The 14,653-nt window shown below is 41.7% G+C and overlaps 1 protein-coding gene across 1 annotated transcript in view; it reads right to left on the minus strand.

The window, feature by feature from the left end:
• LOC102379804 (sodium leak channel non-selective protein-like) overlaps positions 1 to 14,653 on the minus strand; it is a 74,714-nt gene that overhangs the window by 21,190 nt on the left and 38,871 nt on the right. Inside the window, 4 exon segments of the mRNA XM_025193201.1 lie at positions 276 to 395; positions 6,429 to 6,503; positions 6,886 to 6,992; positions 7,535 to 7,628. Of these exon segments, the coding sequence (XP_025048986.1) occupies positions 276 to 395; positions 6,429 to 6,503; positions 6,886 to 6,992; positions 7,535 to 7,628 (396 nt within the window).

Here is a 14,653-nt window from a genome sequence, read left to right on the forward strand (position 1 = left end):
CACCTCACTTTGCACAAGGCCTGCCAACCCTTTTAAATATCAGTTAAATCTTTTCCATCTTGGATTATAAAAGAGAGGGAAGAAAACTCTAATTTCTTACTCTTCTAAACTGCCACCTTTTTTGGCACCCAGGGCATCTTCTCTTACCTAGGTCTCAGTTATATTGTATAAGATTCTTGAGATTTGGTAACTATATTTGGGTACAGCGTAGCTGTGGGTAGACTGTTGGTGCCTAACAAATGATCATTGGAATTGCATTTTGTTATTAATCTTACCAGTAAGGCAAAGTGAAGTATCACCCATATAACACCAAGGGATGTTACCAGGAGATCGTACCGATTTCTTCTGCTTTGCCAAAAGCCAGAAGGGGACATGGCAATAATCTTCATTGTTACCTAGGAAACAATAAAAGCAATATTTCAATTATAAGTTAATAGCAAAACTTTACACTGCACTAGATAAAGTTCTATTCCTTAGAAATTTTTGGTTGTGTTCAAGTTGTAAGTTGGTTTTAAAAAAGTAAGGGTTTTACCAGTGCTAATATAACTAAACACTGATTAAAGCACAAGTTATAATTAAAATGCAGTCTTAATCCTACTCATAATCAGGGATCGGGGTTTTTCGTTTGGTGTGGAAAAACACATATTTTCTCCTTTAAAGGGGAGCAGGATGGAGCCATGGGCGGCTTATCTGGGGGAGTGGGGGCCACTCCCCACCACTGTATGCTCTCCTATGGACAGGTCAGGCACCATAGGCTACACATCAGATGGACACGGCGGGGACGTGCCTCCTCAGATTTCTGTGGCCACGGTGGGGCATAGGGGTGCAGCCTGGCCAGACCAGCACTGGGCAGGAGCTGCCTCTGTGGCCCAGCAGGCAGGACCCAGCACAGGAGAGTGGAGTGGGACAGGGAGGCTCATTGCTGCAGCCACTGCTGTAAGACCCATGCCAGCCACGCTGCCATGGCTGCCAAGGTGAGACACCCTCTGGCTGCTGCTGCAGCGGGGGTGGCTTCTCTCCCCTCCCCACTGTGGAGTTAGTTAGGGGATGCCTCACCATGATGCCACGGATGCCACATACACTCCTCTGCCCCACATACATCCTCCCTGCCCTACACCCCCCACCCCACACACACACCTCCCTGCCCCACACACTAGGGGGCTGGGGTAGGGGGTCAGCGGGTCATGACTGAGGGGCACCAGAAGGGCTGGTGAGGGTGGGGGGCTACAGCTTGGGAGTGAGGGGCAATGGCAGGGCTGGAGGACCTGTGGCTTGGGAGTGAGGGGCACTGGCATATCAGGGCTGCTCAGTGCCACAAAGCAGTGTGGGGAGGGGAGGATAGCTGCAGCTGGACCTGTGTCCTGGTGCATGAAGGGGAAGGGGGAAGCTCTGATTTCCCATGATAACACAAAAATAAAAATCAAACACCAAAATATATAGTATTTAGCATTGATTTTATTATAATGATTGGGGCACTGGTAGACTTCCAAACTGCTTTAAAATTGTAAATATATCAAAAAACCATCATGTTCAGTTGATACCTTTATATATATAGTGACGTTTCATTTTAATCATGGAAAAATGTGGATTTGGGGTTTTTATCAGAGAATTTTGGATTTTTTAACAGCGAAAACCAGGATCTGTCATAATGCATACACACACACTATAATTATGTACAGGGATATATATATATATATATATATATATATATATTCATTCATGTAAATTTTATGTAAAAGCATTTACAACAAAAGTTATAACTATATTATATTACTTATATGTCTCATGTACTGGAAATGCATTCTACACCAGCTGCCTTCTTGCTACTTCACACTATGGCTGTTTGCAGACATTAAAAAACAAATAAACCATGCTTTACTGGAAGAATCAGTGCATTACTTCAACCTGGCTTTGCAGTGCCTGTATAGATTGGGTGCTTCAGCAGGGCTTTTTGGCGCTATCTAAAGCTGAGTCAAACAGCTATTAGAAGTGCCAAAAAAGCTCCACTAAAACGCCCAGTCTATACAAATGTCAGGCAAGCCAAGGCCAATAAACGCATTGCCTCTCCTGGGCATGCGCTGGGCTCAGTGTGGAAGCATGCTGAATGTAAAATGCAGTTATTTTTCTTTTAACATTTACAAGCATCCAGTATGAGCTCCATCCAGGCTCAAAGCATTGGAGAGAAAATAGTATGGGCCAAAAAGTGTGGTGAATTCCACAATTTTTTCTGGTTAACACAGGGATCAAAATGGTTGACATTTCTAACACAGCTGCAAGAAGGAAATGTAAGAATTGGCTCTGTTTAGAAAGAACAATAGTATTTAGTGGTTGTACTGGTGATTCAAGTTGAAGATAGATGACCTTTGTGCACATATAGTTAACCATTAATTTTATGTACCAATAGTTTAAGAGTTACAATATAAAAGCAATAATAATTAGACCTTAATTAGATGGGGGGTTTTTCTCACTATTGTTATTTAACAGCATTTTCTTAATTTCCAAAGGTAAACTGTCTTTAAAGACACATTTGTTTGGGCAAAAATTTGACTAATGATTTGCAGGTTTTCTGATACTTTTTCATTCAAGCCTGACTATAAAATGCTGGGTAGTATTCTCAATTTTTATAATTTGCACAGTTTTCCAATTGTAGGGGAAGAAAGGTAGGAGAAGGGTTCATGTATCACTCCACAAATAAATATTTCCTTCTGTTAGCAGCATGCTGTCACTTTACTAGAATTTTCTTTTCCTTCCATCTTTTTTAACATCTATTCTAAGAAGTGCAATTCTTGCTTCCCACAGATGTTTTCAAAATATTATATTATATAATATAAATGTGGTCCCACCTGACCTTGTTACTACTAAAGTTTTCTCTCCTTGTAGTTTGTAGTTGTCTCCAGTGTTAACACCTAACACCTATAATACTTGAGGCCTTTAAGGAAGTTTCTTCCCACTACATATATGGACATTTCTACTGATGCTAGCAATTGAAAAGGAGATCCTTTCACACAGCTGTTTGAGATCTCCTCAGTACTTCTTTGACCTGATCCAAGAATGGCAGTGTGTCACTGCCGGGCTCTACCAAGCTGTGCAGTTAGATGTGACCTTCCTCAGATCCTGTGCTGTCAGAGCCAGGTTCTTCTTGGCTGGGTGGTGCTCGGTACATGGTGGGGAGGGTGAGGGCTCCAGGCATGGGGGTTGATTATCCTCACAGGTGACATACAAGCTGCAGTGCTCACTGATGGGGTCAGTGTTGCAGGGGCAGGGGGGAAGAGAGGAACCACAGCTGCTCCAGTCCTGTCTAGGACAGACTGGGATCGTACTAAGCATAACTATGTGACTGTTCAAAACATGTTCTGACTTTTAATACGGCGTGGTAATGCTTAGTATGATCTAAATAAAATATGTGCTAGATGTCCAGGGATGACAAGGCCCTTAATTTCAGTTTGCAGTTCTTTGCCAAGATGCTACCAGTATTCATTTGCAACTACTGTTTTCATTTATATTCCTACCTTTCCTATTAAGATGTAATCTGCTTAGAAACTCTACAGAATTTTTTATCTTTCCTGCCCAGAACTCCTTTGATGTCAATAACGAGACGTTATCTTTGGTCTCTTATTGTTGGTCGTGACCCTGATCCCAAGGAAGAAAGAGCCTTCATTTCCTTCCTATTTCATTGTCAGAAGATCTGTCAGTTTGTCCAAACACGGAATTGAATGGAATTTCTATTATGAACACTTTGAACCATTTGAATTTTGTCTTGGACTTGACTTCTACTCCTCGCCCACTAAGAAATCAATCCCTGGCTGAGAACAGTGTCCATGTTGAGTAATTGTCATAAACAAGTCAACATTTATCAAGCAACAGTTCCCTCTCCGAACTTTCTGCGATGCTACAGCAATGTCTCTCAGTCAAGGTGCTGTGGCACCCTGGGGTACTTTGGGAGCCTTTCAAGGATGCCACACGGTACCACGCTATGTTAGTGTTGTTAGGTGTGCAAGTATGATTCACAACATAACCCCAGAGATTTCAGATAGGAATCCATAGTGTTAGACACATTCTGACCTGGTGCAGTCTTTCTTGAGCTCTTAGCAACAGAAGAATTTCTTATTTTTCCATAGTCAAAAATGAGTGAAAACTAAGAGCTGGCATTTTCCAAGGGGTACTTTGAGTTTAGAAAGTTTGAGAACTATTGTTTAAAAGTATTTTGCCATATTTAGATCAAGAAATAAATAGAGCAATAATAGACTCTGTAGTAACTACTGAAATTATAATATTGACCACTGTAGAAGTAATTTGCTTCTCTAGAACAGCACTATAGAATTTGATACAAAATTACTAGTGAAATAATATAATATAATATAATATAATATAGAAACTAATGACCCTGGTGAGAATTTTATAGGTTGGTTAAAAATGTACAAAAAGAGTATGATTGTGCAATTCAGTAAAGCAGCTACAACTCTAATGACCGTGTATCATACTTGAAGCCCTATCATTTACTATCTTGCCAGCAAAATAGGATCTAATTACCTGCTATTTTTCTTACGCACATAGAGGAGATGAGTTAACTGACTGGTGACAAATGTCTCCAGAGACATTAGGTTAATTCCCTAATCCCATTAAGATTAGGGATAAACTTTTGATACAAATCAGCCTACCTTTATTCCTTTTCCCCACAAATTTTATGCATCCAAAATGTCACAACTTGCATTTAGAGCTAGTGAATATATTTTCTGAAGCCCAGATGAAGCCCCAGGAAATTATTTCTATGGCAGAATGGGAGAATAAGGATTGCTTGCTGAATTAAAGATTGCCTATATGTACCCCACAGATCAAACCTAGCTATGTCTGTTTGTTTTCTCAGCGGCCTTGATTCTTCTTGGGCAAGAAAGGAAGAAACAACAAGAGCTGACATAAGTAGGGCTACTACAAGGGTGCCACTTCACTGTTTATACAGCACTGGGACATAGGAACTGTGATTTTGGATCTAATTCACTGTCCTGCCTGTGACAGTGGTCAGTACTGGAGTTTCAGGTGAAAGTGCAAAAAAACTTGCAAAGGAATTAGAGAATAATTTACTGATAGAGAAAGTTTTTTCTTAAATTCTATAAGTTTGTGGTTGGTTTACAAGCTTAAAAGATGTATATTCCTTCTTATTTTGAGTTTACCCAGTGTCACTATGGATATCCATATAAATATCTAATCCTTGTTTAAATCCTACTCAGCTCTGAGAGTATCTCAGATCTTCTGAAAGTTCACAGGTTAATTACACCTTGCCAAGATGATTTTGGTTGTCATGTTTGCCAGGCAGCTAGTTATAGAAAACTCATTTCTTTTTCATGTGTATAAGAAATACTTTTTTTTAGGATGGGAGAAGAGGATTCATATGATAAAGAGTTTGGTTCAGTGGGCATGCAGGGAGCAGATCACAGATCATGGCTCTGCTGCAGGCCCCAGCCCCTGGCCCATACCCTGAATAGCAAAGCACAGGGTAAGCATTAGGGGTGTGTGAAACGGGCCGTATTCGATTTGGATTCAGCCTGAATCAGGGACAGTGATTCGATTAGTTGATTTGGATCACTGTCTCGATTCAATTCGGCCAAATCCAAATCTGAAGATTCGATGCTGATTTGAACAATCAGCGATACAGCCAAGGACACAGCTTTAAATGTGTTTTCTACATAACTTGAGGTACCATGTGTGGCTCATGAACACTGAGATGGTGAGGCAGATGGAGCGTTGGGGGGCCCCCTGTGTGCTTGGCGGTGAACTTCTGCCAAGTACTTCTGGTTCACTTTCAGGTGCGACGCTGAGTGTGTGGCCCCCCCCCACTGCACTCTCCCGGCTTGGCAATCAGCCGCGAGGGGACCCAGGTGCTCCCCCAGACCCAGGAGGCACCTGTCACTGAGCCAGGAGGGCAAGGGGGTGTGTGGGGGGGAGGGCCCTGTGCACTCCCCAGAGGACCCAGAAATGGACCGGAAGTGCTTCTGATCCACTTCAGTAACTACTGAAATTATAATATTGACCACTGTAGAAGTAATTTGCTTCTACAGTGCCACCTGGTACCTTGAGGTATATAGAAAAAACATTTAAAGCTGTGTCTATGTCCGAATCGTTGAATCTTTCCAAATCTCTCCGAATTGATTTGGAGAGATTAAAGGATCTCCTGACTTGATTCGGAGATTCAGCCTCTGAATCAGGCTGAATCTCACACAAATCACCAAATCGAATCAGCGGCCGAAGCTTCGCACAGCCCTCATAAGCATAGCTACACAGTGCAAACAGAATCCAAACTGTGTCTTTAAGTTCCCCAATTGCTTGGCTTTATAAATGCCACTTGAACATATAGCAGGGAAACAGGATTTAGAAACCCAAATGAAATACAAAATGTAGTCTTAATCTGAATAAAACATATTTTATCACTGTACCTCCAGGACAAAAATGAAGGTGAAGACAACAGACATTGTTGCTAAAGGAACGGTCACTGGATCTTCAGCATCCCACTGAAATGAGAAAAAAAGAAATCAGCTTGCAACCACTTTAATTTTATTTCAGTATTTATTGTTGCCCTACATTCTATTTTTAACGTAACTAATATATTCAGGCAGGAATGGCATTTGGATGCAATCTTTCTCTCAAACGGAACTATAGTTTAATGAGAAATTAAAAAAGGTAGAGCAGATCATCAGTGGGTGTAAGCTGGCACAGCTCCATTGACACATACATTGATTTGTGCCATCTGAGGCTTTGGCTGCTGTATTTAGCAATAATACATTCCCCTCAGTTCAATACAAGCTATGGCCTACTTTATAATTCACTGTTTTAAAAAAAATGCAGCACACATGTTTTACCACTATTGCAAGATGCCCCAAGAAATAAGAATACCTTAACTGACAGCAACACAGACTGGGCCAGAACAAGTACAGCAATGGTCCTCTTGAAAAATGGATGCTGCGTTATATCATACATTTTAGCTCTGAAGCCATCATTATCTGAAAAAGAAAGAGTTAAATAAGAGGAGTTAAATACACAGAGCACTATTTTCTCTCTCTAGTTTCTTGACACATTTTTTCTTACCCTTTAATGGCAATCTAATTCTTGCCCAGTCCTGAAATACATTTCTAATTTTCTGCTACAATTTCACTGATCAAATAGTGCTCTGAACATGTAATTTCAAATACTGAACAGCATTGTTGCATGAAGGCTTTGGCACTAGCAGGGCAAGTGCATCATTCAGTTGCTGTCAGGCTAATACATTCCCTTCATATCATTAACAGGCAAGTGCAAATATATTTCATTTAAAAATTCATTTTTTCATTAAGGCTTATCCTAAAACCATCGAAGCACAACCTTTTTTTGGGGGTTGATTTTAATAGCCTTGTGCAGAGATCTGTAGTTGGAGCCTGTTTCCACATTAACTTATGCACAACCTCCTAGTGGCCTCACAATTACAATTTTAATTTGAATCTTAAGACTCCTGGGGAATTATGAACATGAGGGCTCAACATGAATAAAATCAGAATATCTTTGATACCCGGACGAGGTGGGAGATGAAGTGGTTGTGCTATCTTCAGTCTGCTTTTCAGATCTTCCCAGCGTCTCTGATCTACAGTCAGTAAAGCTGTACCCTTAATAAACAAAGGAAAGCATAAACAATCTTCTGTCATATAAACTCTAGAACATTTAAATGCTGTAAACATGAAGACAGTCTCTTTGGTGTTTCAAATAAAGTTACATACACAACTTTCTTTGAATAACACAGTGTTTGGGTAAAGGGGTCGAAGTATCAGCCCTACACTCAAGAGGATTTCCAAATGCATTAGCTGTGAGTTTCTGGGACTCAACTCAGCAGGTGCAGTTGTTGCTCTTTGTAGCAGAGGCCCAGCAGGGGTAGGGAAACCCTGCAGGAGGTTTTCCATTTGACTGAACACCATTTGCTAGGGAACACTGTTTTAAACAGTAGTTGATTTTGTCTGGATTTTGCTGTAGAAAATCTTGCAGCTTGTCAGCACTGCTATCATTTGTCAGGAAACAAGCTCTCTAGAAAATTGCTGTAATACACCACCCTTCCTATGCTCATAGTATAATTGAAATAAGATAACAGTATGCTATGAGTCTGTCTTCCATAAAGGAAGCCCAAGAAAAGGTGAAGATATGACTTTAGGGGTGGTAGCTATGGAGAGTACACATAAATGTGTTTTGATAGCATAGAATGATTCTATTTAAAATGACCTTAAACCATAATAAGATCCTTATCACTCCAGAGAGCTGTAAAATCTCATGGCAAGAGTCTGGAGCTGACATAAACAGCAAAGACCTTTTAAAGATAAATGTCACAGGTAGCTCTCTGGTACTGTGTACATGAGCACTTAACCACCCTAAACTGTGTGAGGAGCGGGGTGATCTTCGGTGTTTGCCTCGGCTTCTCTAAGCTCTGGAATTGTGATTCACATAAATGGCTGACTGGGCCACTGATAAGGTCAGGAGAGCTCCCTCTGCAGTGGACATAATCTCTTTATGGAATTACTTCCCTGGGAAGATATACCCTTAAATTGAAAGAGACTAATAGATATAATACTTATTAACTCTAGTCAAGCCAAAAACCAGACAGTATAGGAAGTATGAAATTAAAAGAGATTCCATAATCACAAATTCATAAAAACAAATGATCTGTCTATATTATTCTTAGAAAGCTTTTATGGCAGAGAAGATAGATGTGGTAAAATAAAAATGAAATTTAGCAAAAAATGTACAAATACTTGCACCACAAACAGATTTGTGTCTCGGGAACACAAAGCACTGCATGGTTGCCTTTCTTCATTGCTTATGGACCAAATTCAGACCCTGTCTGAATTCATATGTTGGTGCTTCCATGATCCAGAGACACAACAAGCAGTTTCTGTGCCCAGGACAGCAGTGGCTGGGGCAGCAGCCAGACTGACAGCAGTGCTGGTCAAATTCTTGTACTCCCTCAAAACTACCTGGGGCTGGTGCCTCAGTTACCCATCCTCAGTTGTGCTACTGCTCACAACAGATAGGAATTTGCTTCTGTATCTCTTAACCAAGTGCTACGTTTTCTGCAGGACTGACACTAAATTTGTCATATTCAAAATATCACAGTATACCTATTCAAAATTCCTCACTTACACTCCCCATGTCACTGGATGCTTATTAAGTATTTTGATTTGGATAAGTTACTCTTGTGCATCATTGGAATTGTTGCCTCCCTGTTCCCATTCTCTTCTAACCATGGGTGACTGATGTCTCCTGAGTCTGGGGGGGGCACCAGCGAAGCATGACCGGGGGGGTCCCCCAGCAGTCAGCTGGGGTCCCCTAGTGACCGGTCACCGAGTGCGCCAGGGGCACGTGTGGCACAGTGGCGGTGGAACTGCTGGCACTTCCACCACCGGCGAAGCTGATTTTAGGCGGGGCCACAAGCACTCTTTGTGCCCCCATACCAGCTGAAGTGCTCGCTCTCAAGGGGGGCAACCAGTGCTCTCAGGGGAGGCATGCCCCCCCATACCCTCCCTATGCATCGCCTATGCTTCTAACAGATGAGTTTCCTGGCCTAAGTATCTCTTCTATAGCTTACCAGAGTGACACCCACAAGCCTGCACTTCCTTTCTCATGCAAGAAGCAAGATGAAAAAGGGAGACTGATATTTCATATTGACCAGAGACCCTACTTCATAGAGGAGAACAGGACCATAAGTAACTTGAGCTATTGCTCCCACAAGACACCCCTGCAACATTTTAAAATCAAAATTTTTCAATTGTTACTCAGATTATTTTGATTTCCATTAAAAATATTGCATTAAAAAAAATTGCTAAAAAAAGACAAATCAATTCTTTTTTATGGACAAGCCCACCATCTTTCAATCAATTCTAAAACCAAATTTCTGTGAAAGACCAACAGCATGGCTATTTACTTTTCAGAGTATGCCATTTAATCCCACAGTGTATAAAGTTTTATTCCTTGCCTCCTGAATTAGATTTTTTTTCATCCCCATCCACTATTTTACACTTGATCAACTCCTGGACATGTCAATTATTTCAGACTAGTTGAATGTCAGTTCTTGTCTGTCATATAAAGACAGTTTTTTTTCTTCAGGGTAATTTACTAAAGATTCTACTCTTTCAATGGGAGTGAATCCTTAACAGGTTCTTTAACAAAGTAAATAAATAAAAGGTAGACATTGAAAAGAAAAAATTATGAGGGAAAACTGTAATATTTCAATACATAAACTGAAATGATTATAAATAATTAAAAACATATGAATGGCATGATTTATGAGTGATTTGTGCCCTATGGATTTTTATTGGCATGTAAATTATATGGAAATACTGCATTCAATTTTTCCATGTAATCTGCAGGGAATTGTGATTAGTGTTATTAATGAATAGGTTTCTTCATTTGCAAGCAAATGTTTGTCTAGTATTCAGTTAAGGCACAAGGGGACTGGCACAGTCAGTTGTTGAAAATCTAGACGGTGTCCAGAAAAAGTACAAAGTGAGCAGAAAAGATCAATGAATAATGATAAATGGACAAATCAGAGGACTCTGGAAATAATGGGGATATATAACTCATGGTAGTAGACCACAGGCTTCCACACTGACTTCATCAGCTCGACCAGGGACAGTTTTTGCCAAGATAAATGGCTGTCTGAACTTTCTCATGAGCTCACTCTCCTTTTATGCCTTAAAAACATGCCTTTCTGTTTCAACTGATTTCAGATTAACCCTCACCAATTCTCATTTTCCACTGGAATTTGAGTTCTCTTGTGCCTTTAATACTGGATGTCTCAGCAAGAGAAAATAAAGTGTGAACTGTGAATGCTGTTCAGATATCTGTAGGGGGAAATATTTTTCATAGTTCACATTTAAATTTCTAACACTAAAACAAATATTCATATCAGATTCACATGAGCCTATTGGAGAGATCGTCAGTTAAGTAATACATAGACTGGACCAAAGATAGGATTTTATTTTGTGTTAATGTACCCCTGTTCTACAGCCTATCATCTCAAACCTGAGAGATAAGAATGTGATGTCAGAAATGAAAGATATTGTGCATATGAAATATAAAGAATGGATACATGATAGCTCCCACATATGTTCACCATTTGGAGGGATGGATATACACAGTGAGCTGAATTTGGGAGATCCAAAATGAATCTTACAGAGTTAGTGGGAGCTGGGAGACTGAAACATCTTGTAGGACAATAGGGCTAACCTTTTTGGCGGACATGCTACGAAGTAAGCCCTACACTCTCCCTAGGTGTTACTCCAATCCCCTTCCCCTCCCTGATTTATTGCTCTGCTTTCTCCCCCTGCCCTGTGCTCCCCACTTGATCTGCTGCTCTGCTTTTTGCTCCCTGACTCTGTTTTCCCTGCTCCCTCCCCATGCCACATGCAGGGCATGTCTAAATGTTCATTAATGAACCATTGCTACTGTGCATTAAATTAGTACATTTAATATGAGGTACTACAGAAAGGCACATTAGCTCATGCTAACGTGTAGTAGCAAAAGAAAACTTTTTTGTGACACAATGTGTAGTGGACTAATTCTATGGCACATTAGTGCATTAGCACAGCTTTTGCTGTGACACGCTAATGCACAGTAGAATAGGCTACTGCATCTCGTGTAGACATGTCCACAGTGCCAAAAGTTGGCCAACCCTATTGTAGGAGATAAACTACACTTAACAAGATTGGGTCTGTTGTCTGCATAATAATGCAATTAAAGATGTCAAGTGCAACAAGTAAATCTTTACACTCACATAGTTCATACAAAATTACAAGAAAAATGCAAAAATGCATACTTGTTCACATCAGAATACTAGGATAAAAAAAAATCTCACCTATCGTTCAGTCAAATGTATATTTACTCAAGCATTGTCAAACACCATTTAGAAGGGAACCACACAAAAATGTATTTTTGTCATGTTACACATTCATTCCACATGCTTACAGACAAAATTTTTAGGATAACTATAGAAAGTTTGAAGGGAAATTAAGAAGCCATTTTTGAAGTAGGGGTGTACATATAACATGTTAATAGAGGCTATAGTAACATTTAAATTAGTGATCAATGCATATCTATAAAGATATATTAAGGGATACAAAAGAAATATTAGAAGGAAATTAACCTTTCAAATCATAATATTTTAATGGCCTGTGACTCAAATCAGATTGCTCAATATTCTTCAAACTTTGGTGAGAAGTTTAGCCATTATTATACATCTTTAGTCATCATTATACAGATGGCAATTTTAATACTTTAAATTTAGCCATCATTATACATCTGGCAATTTTAAAGGCAATGCAGTATTACACAGCAGAATCATAAGGGGGTAAAGAAAAAAGGGCTTTTAAAAGAACTTTGTTGTAGCCTTGACACTGGAGAAATTTCTGTCATGTATAACTCACTTATCTGTATTTGTTCAACTTTTGCAACTAAAAGGAAACTAAGGGAGTATCTGTTTATGATATCTCTCAGATAAATATTTTACTATTAATTATTATGCTGATTAGCTTGAATATGAGCCAATAGTATTCTTTTGTTGCAAAATAAAAGCCAGCAGAACATTGGGTTGTATTAACAGGGTTGAGGCACTGGAGGGGCAGGTGGCGGTACTCCAGGCAGAGGTGAGCAGGTTGAGGGGGATCAGGGCAATTGAGGAGGAAATTGATGGGTACTTCCTTTCTCTGCAGAGCCAGACACCAGGCAGAGGAGCAGACTGCAGAAGCCCCAAAGCTGATACAGAAGGATGGATGACAGCCACCTCCAGGGCCAGGCCACTCGCCGCAGAAATGGATCCACTGGTGCAATTGGGAAACAGATATGAAGCCCTGGCTGCACTGGAGGAGAGTGCGGTGGAGGAGATGGCATGGGAGGAGCCCCAATCCATCCCCGAGCAAGCTGAGGGCCAGACAAGCTACTGAAGGAAGAGGAGACATTGCATCGTAGTGAGTGACTCCCTTCTGAGAGGAACAGAGGGAAACATCTGCCGACCAGATCCCATGGCACATAAGGTGTGTTGCCTGCCAGGGGCCAAGATCTGGGATGTCATGACAAGCATTCCTGACCTGATCCGGCCCTTGGACTACTATCCCATGGTCCTCATCCATGTGGGAACCAATGACACAGCCAGGAGTAATCCTGATCATATCACGGGCGACTACAGGGCTCTGGGGGCCAGGCTTAGGGCGACGGGGGTGCAGGTGGTCTTCTTATCCATCCTCCCAGTCAGAGGTTGCAGGCTTCACAGCGCCTGCATCAGGGAGGTCAACCTGCAGCTCAGGAGTTGGTGCTTACATGCAGGATTTGGCTTCCTGGACCATGACCCACACTTCCTGGCAAGGGACTTCCTGGGACACGATGGACTTCACCTCTCAGCAAAAGATAAAAGTCTTTTCTCCAACAGGTTGTCTGATCTCCTATGTTGGGCTTTAAACTAGCTCAGATTGGGGATGGGGAGGCAGAAGAAGGAGAACATCAGGAACCTGCAATCCATGGGACGTCCAGCAGTATAGCACAGGTTAGCAATAAGCAGGTAAGCAATAAGGGGCATCAGACCCGGGGGGCAACAAAGGCGCCAGTCACAGGGCTCAAGTGCCTATACACTAATGCTAGGAGCATGGGGAACAAGCAGGATGAACTAGCGCTCCTGCTTGTAGAAAACACTTACAACCTAGTGGGGTTAACAGAAACCTGGTGGGATTCTATCCAGGACCGGGTGGTACACATTGAGAGCTATAAGCTGTATAGAAAGGCTAGAGTAGGGAGGAGAGGGGGAGGGGTTGTGCTCTATGTCAAGGAGCGTTATACAACGACCCTTATCAAAATGAAATTGGAGGAGGAGAAAGTAGAAGGATTGTGAGTTAGGATGCATTGAGGTCAAGGGAAAGGGATTTGGTGGTAGGGGTCTGCTACAGATCCCAACACCAGGGAGAAGAACTAGATTTGGGGCTCCTGAGGCAGCTCTCAGAGACCATAAAGACTAGGGAAGCGGTAGTCATGGGGGACCTAAATTACTCTGACATCTGCTGGGAGACGCAGACAGCAAATTCCCACTGTTCATGCAGGTTCCTATCCTGTGTGCAGGACCTCCACCTGACGCAGGAGGTACATGGTCTCACTAGGGGGAAGGCCTTACTGGATCTGGTATTGGCAACGGGGGATGACATGGTAGGAGACCTACAGATCGGTGGTCACCTGGGGGACAGTGACCACCAAATAATAGAATTCATCATAAGGCATAGAGTGGGAAAGGTAACTAGTAGGGTGGAAGTGCTAGACTTTAGGAAGGCTGACTTCAGTGAGCTTAGGTGTTTAGTCACTGACGCACTGCAGGGTAAGAGATTTGGTGTGATGGGAGCCCAGGAAGGGTGACTGTGCCTTAAGGAAGCGATCCTTCGGGCACAGAGGAAGATGATCCTGATGTGGGGGAAAAAGGGGAAAGGGGCCAAGAGGCATCCTTGGCTGACCAGAGAAGTCCAGAGCAGCCTAAGGGCAAAAAAGGGGGGCATATAAGCAGTGGAAACACGGAGAGATTACTAAAGAGGAGTACGCCTCCTCAGCTCACAGTTGTAGGGAGGTAGTTAGAAAGGCCAAAGCTACCATGGAGCTGAGGATGGCATCCCAAGTTAAG

The sequence above is a fragment of the Alligator sinensis genome, unplaced genomic scaffold (assembly GCF_000455745.1).
Source record: "Alligator sinensis unplaced genomic scaffold, ASM45574v1 scaffold473_1, whole genome shotgun sequence".
NCBI lineage: Eukaryota > Metazoa > Chordata > Crocodylia > Alligatoridae > Alligator > Alligator sinensis.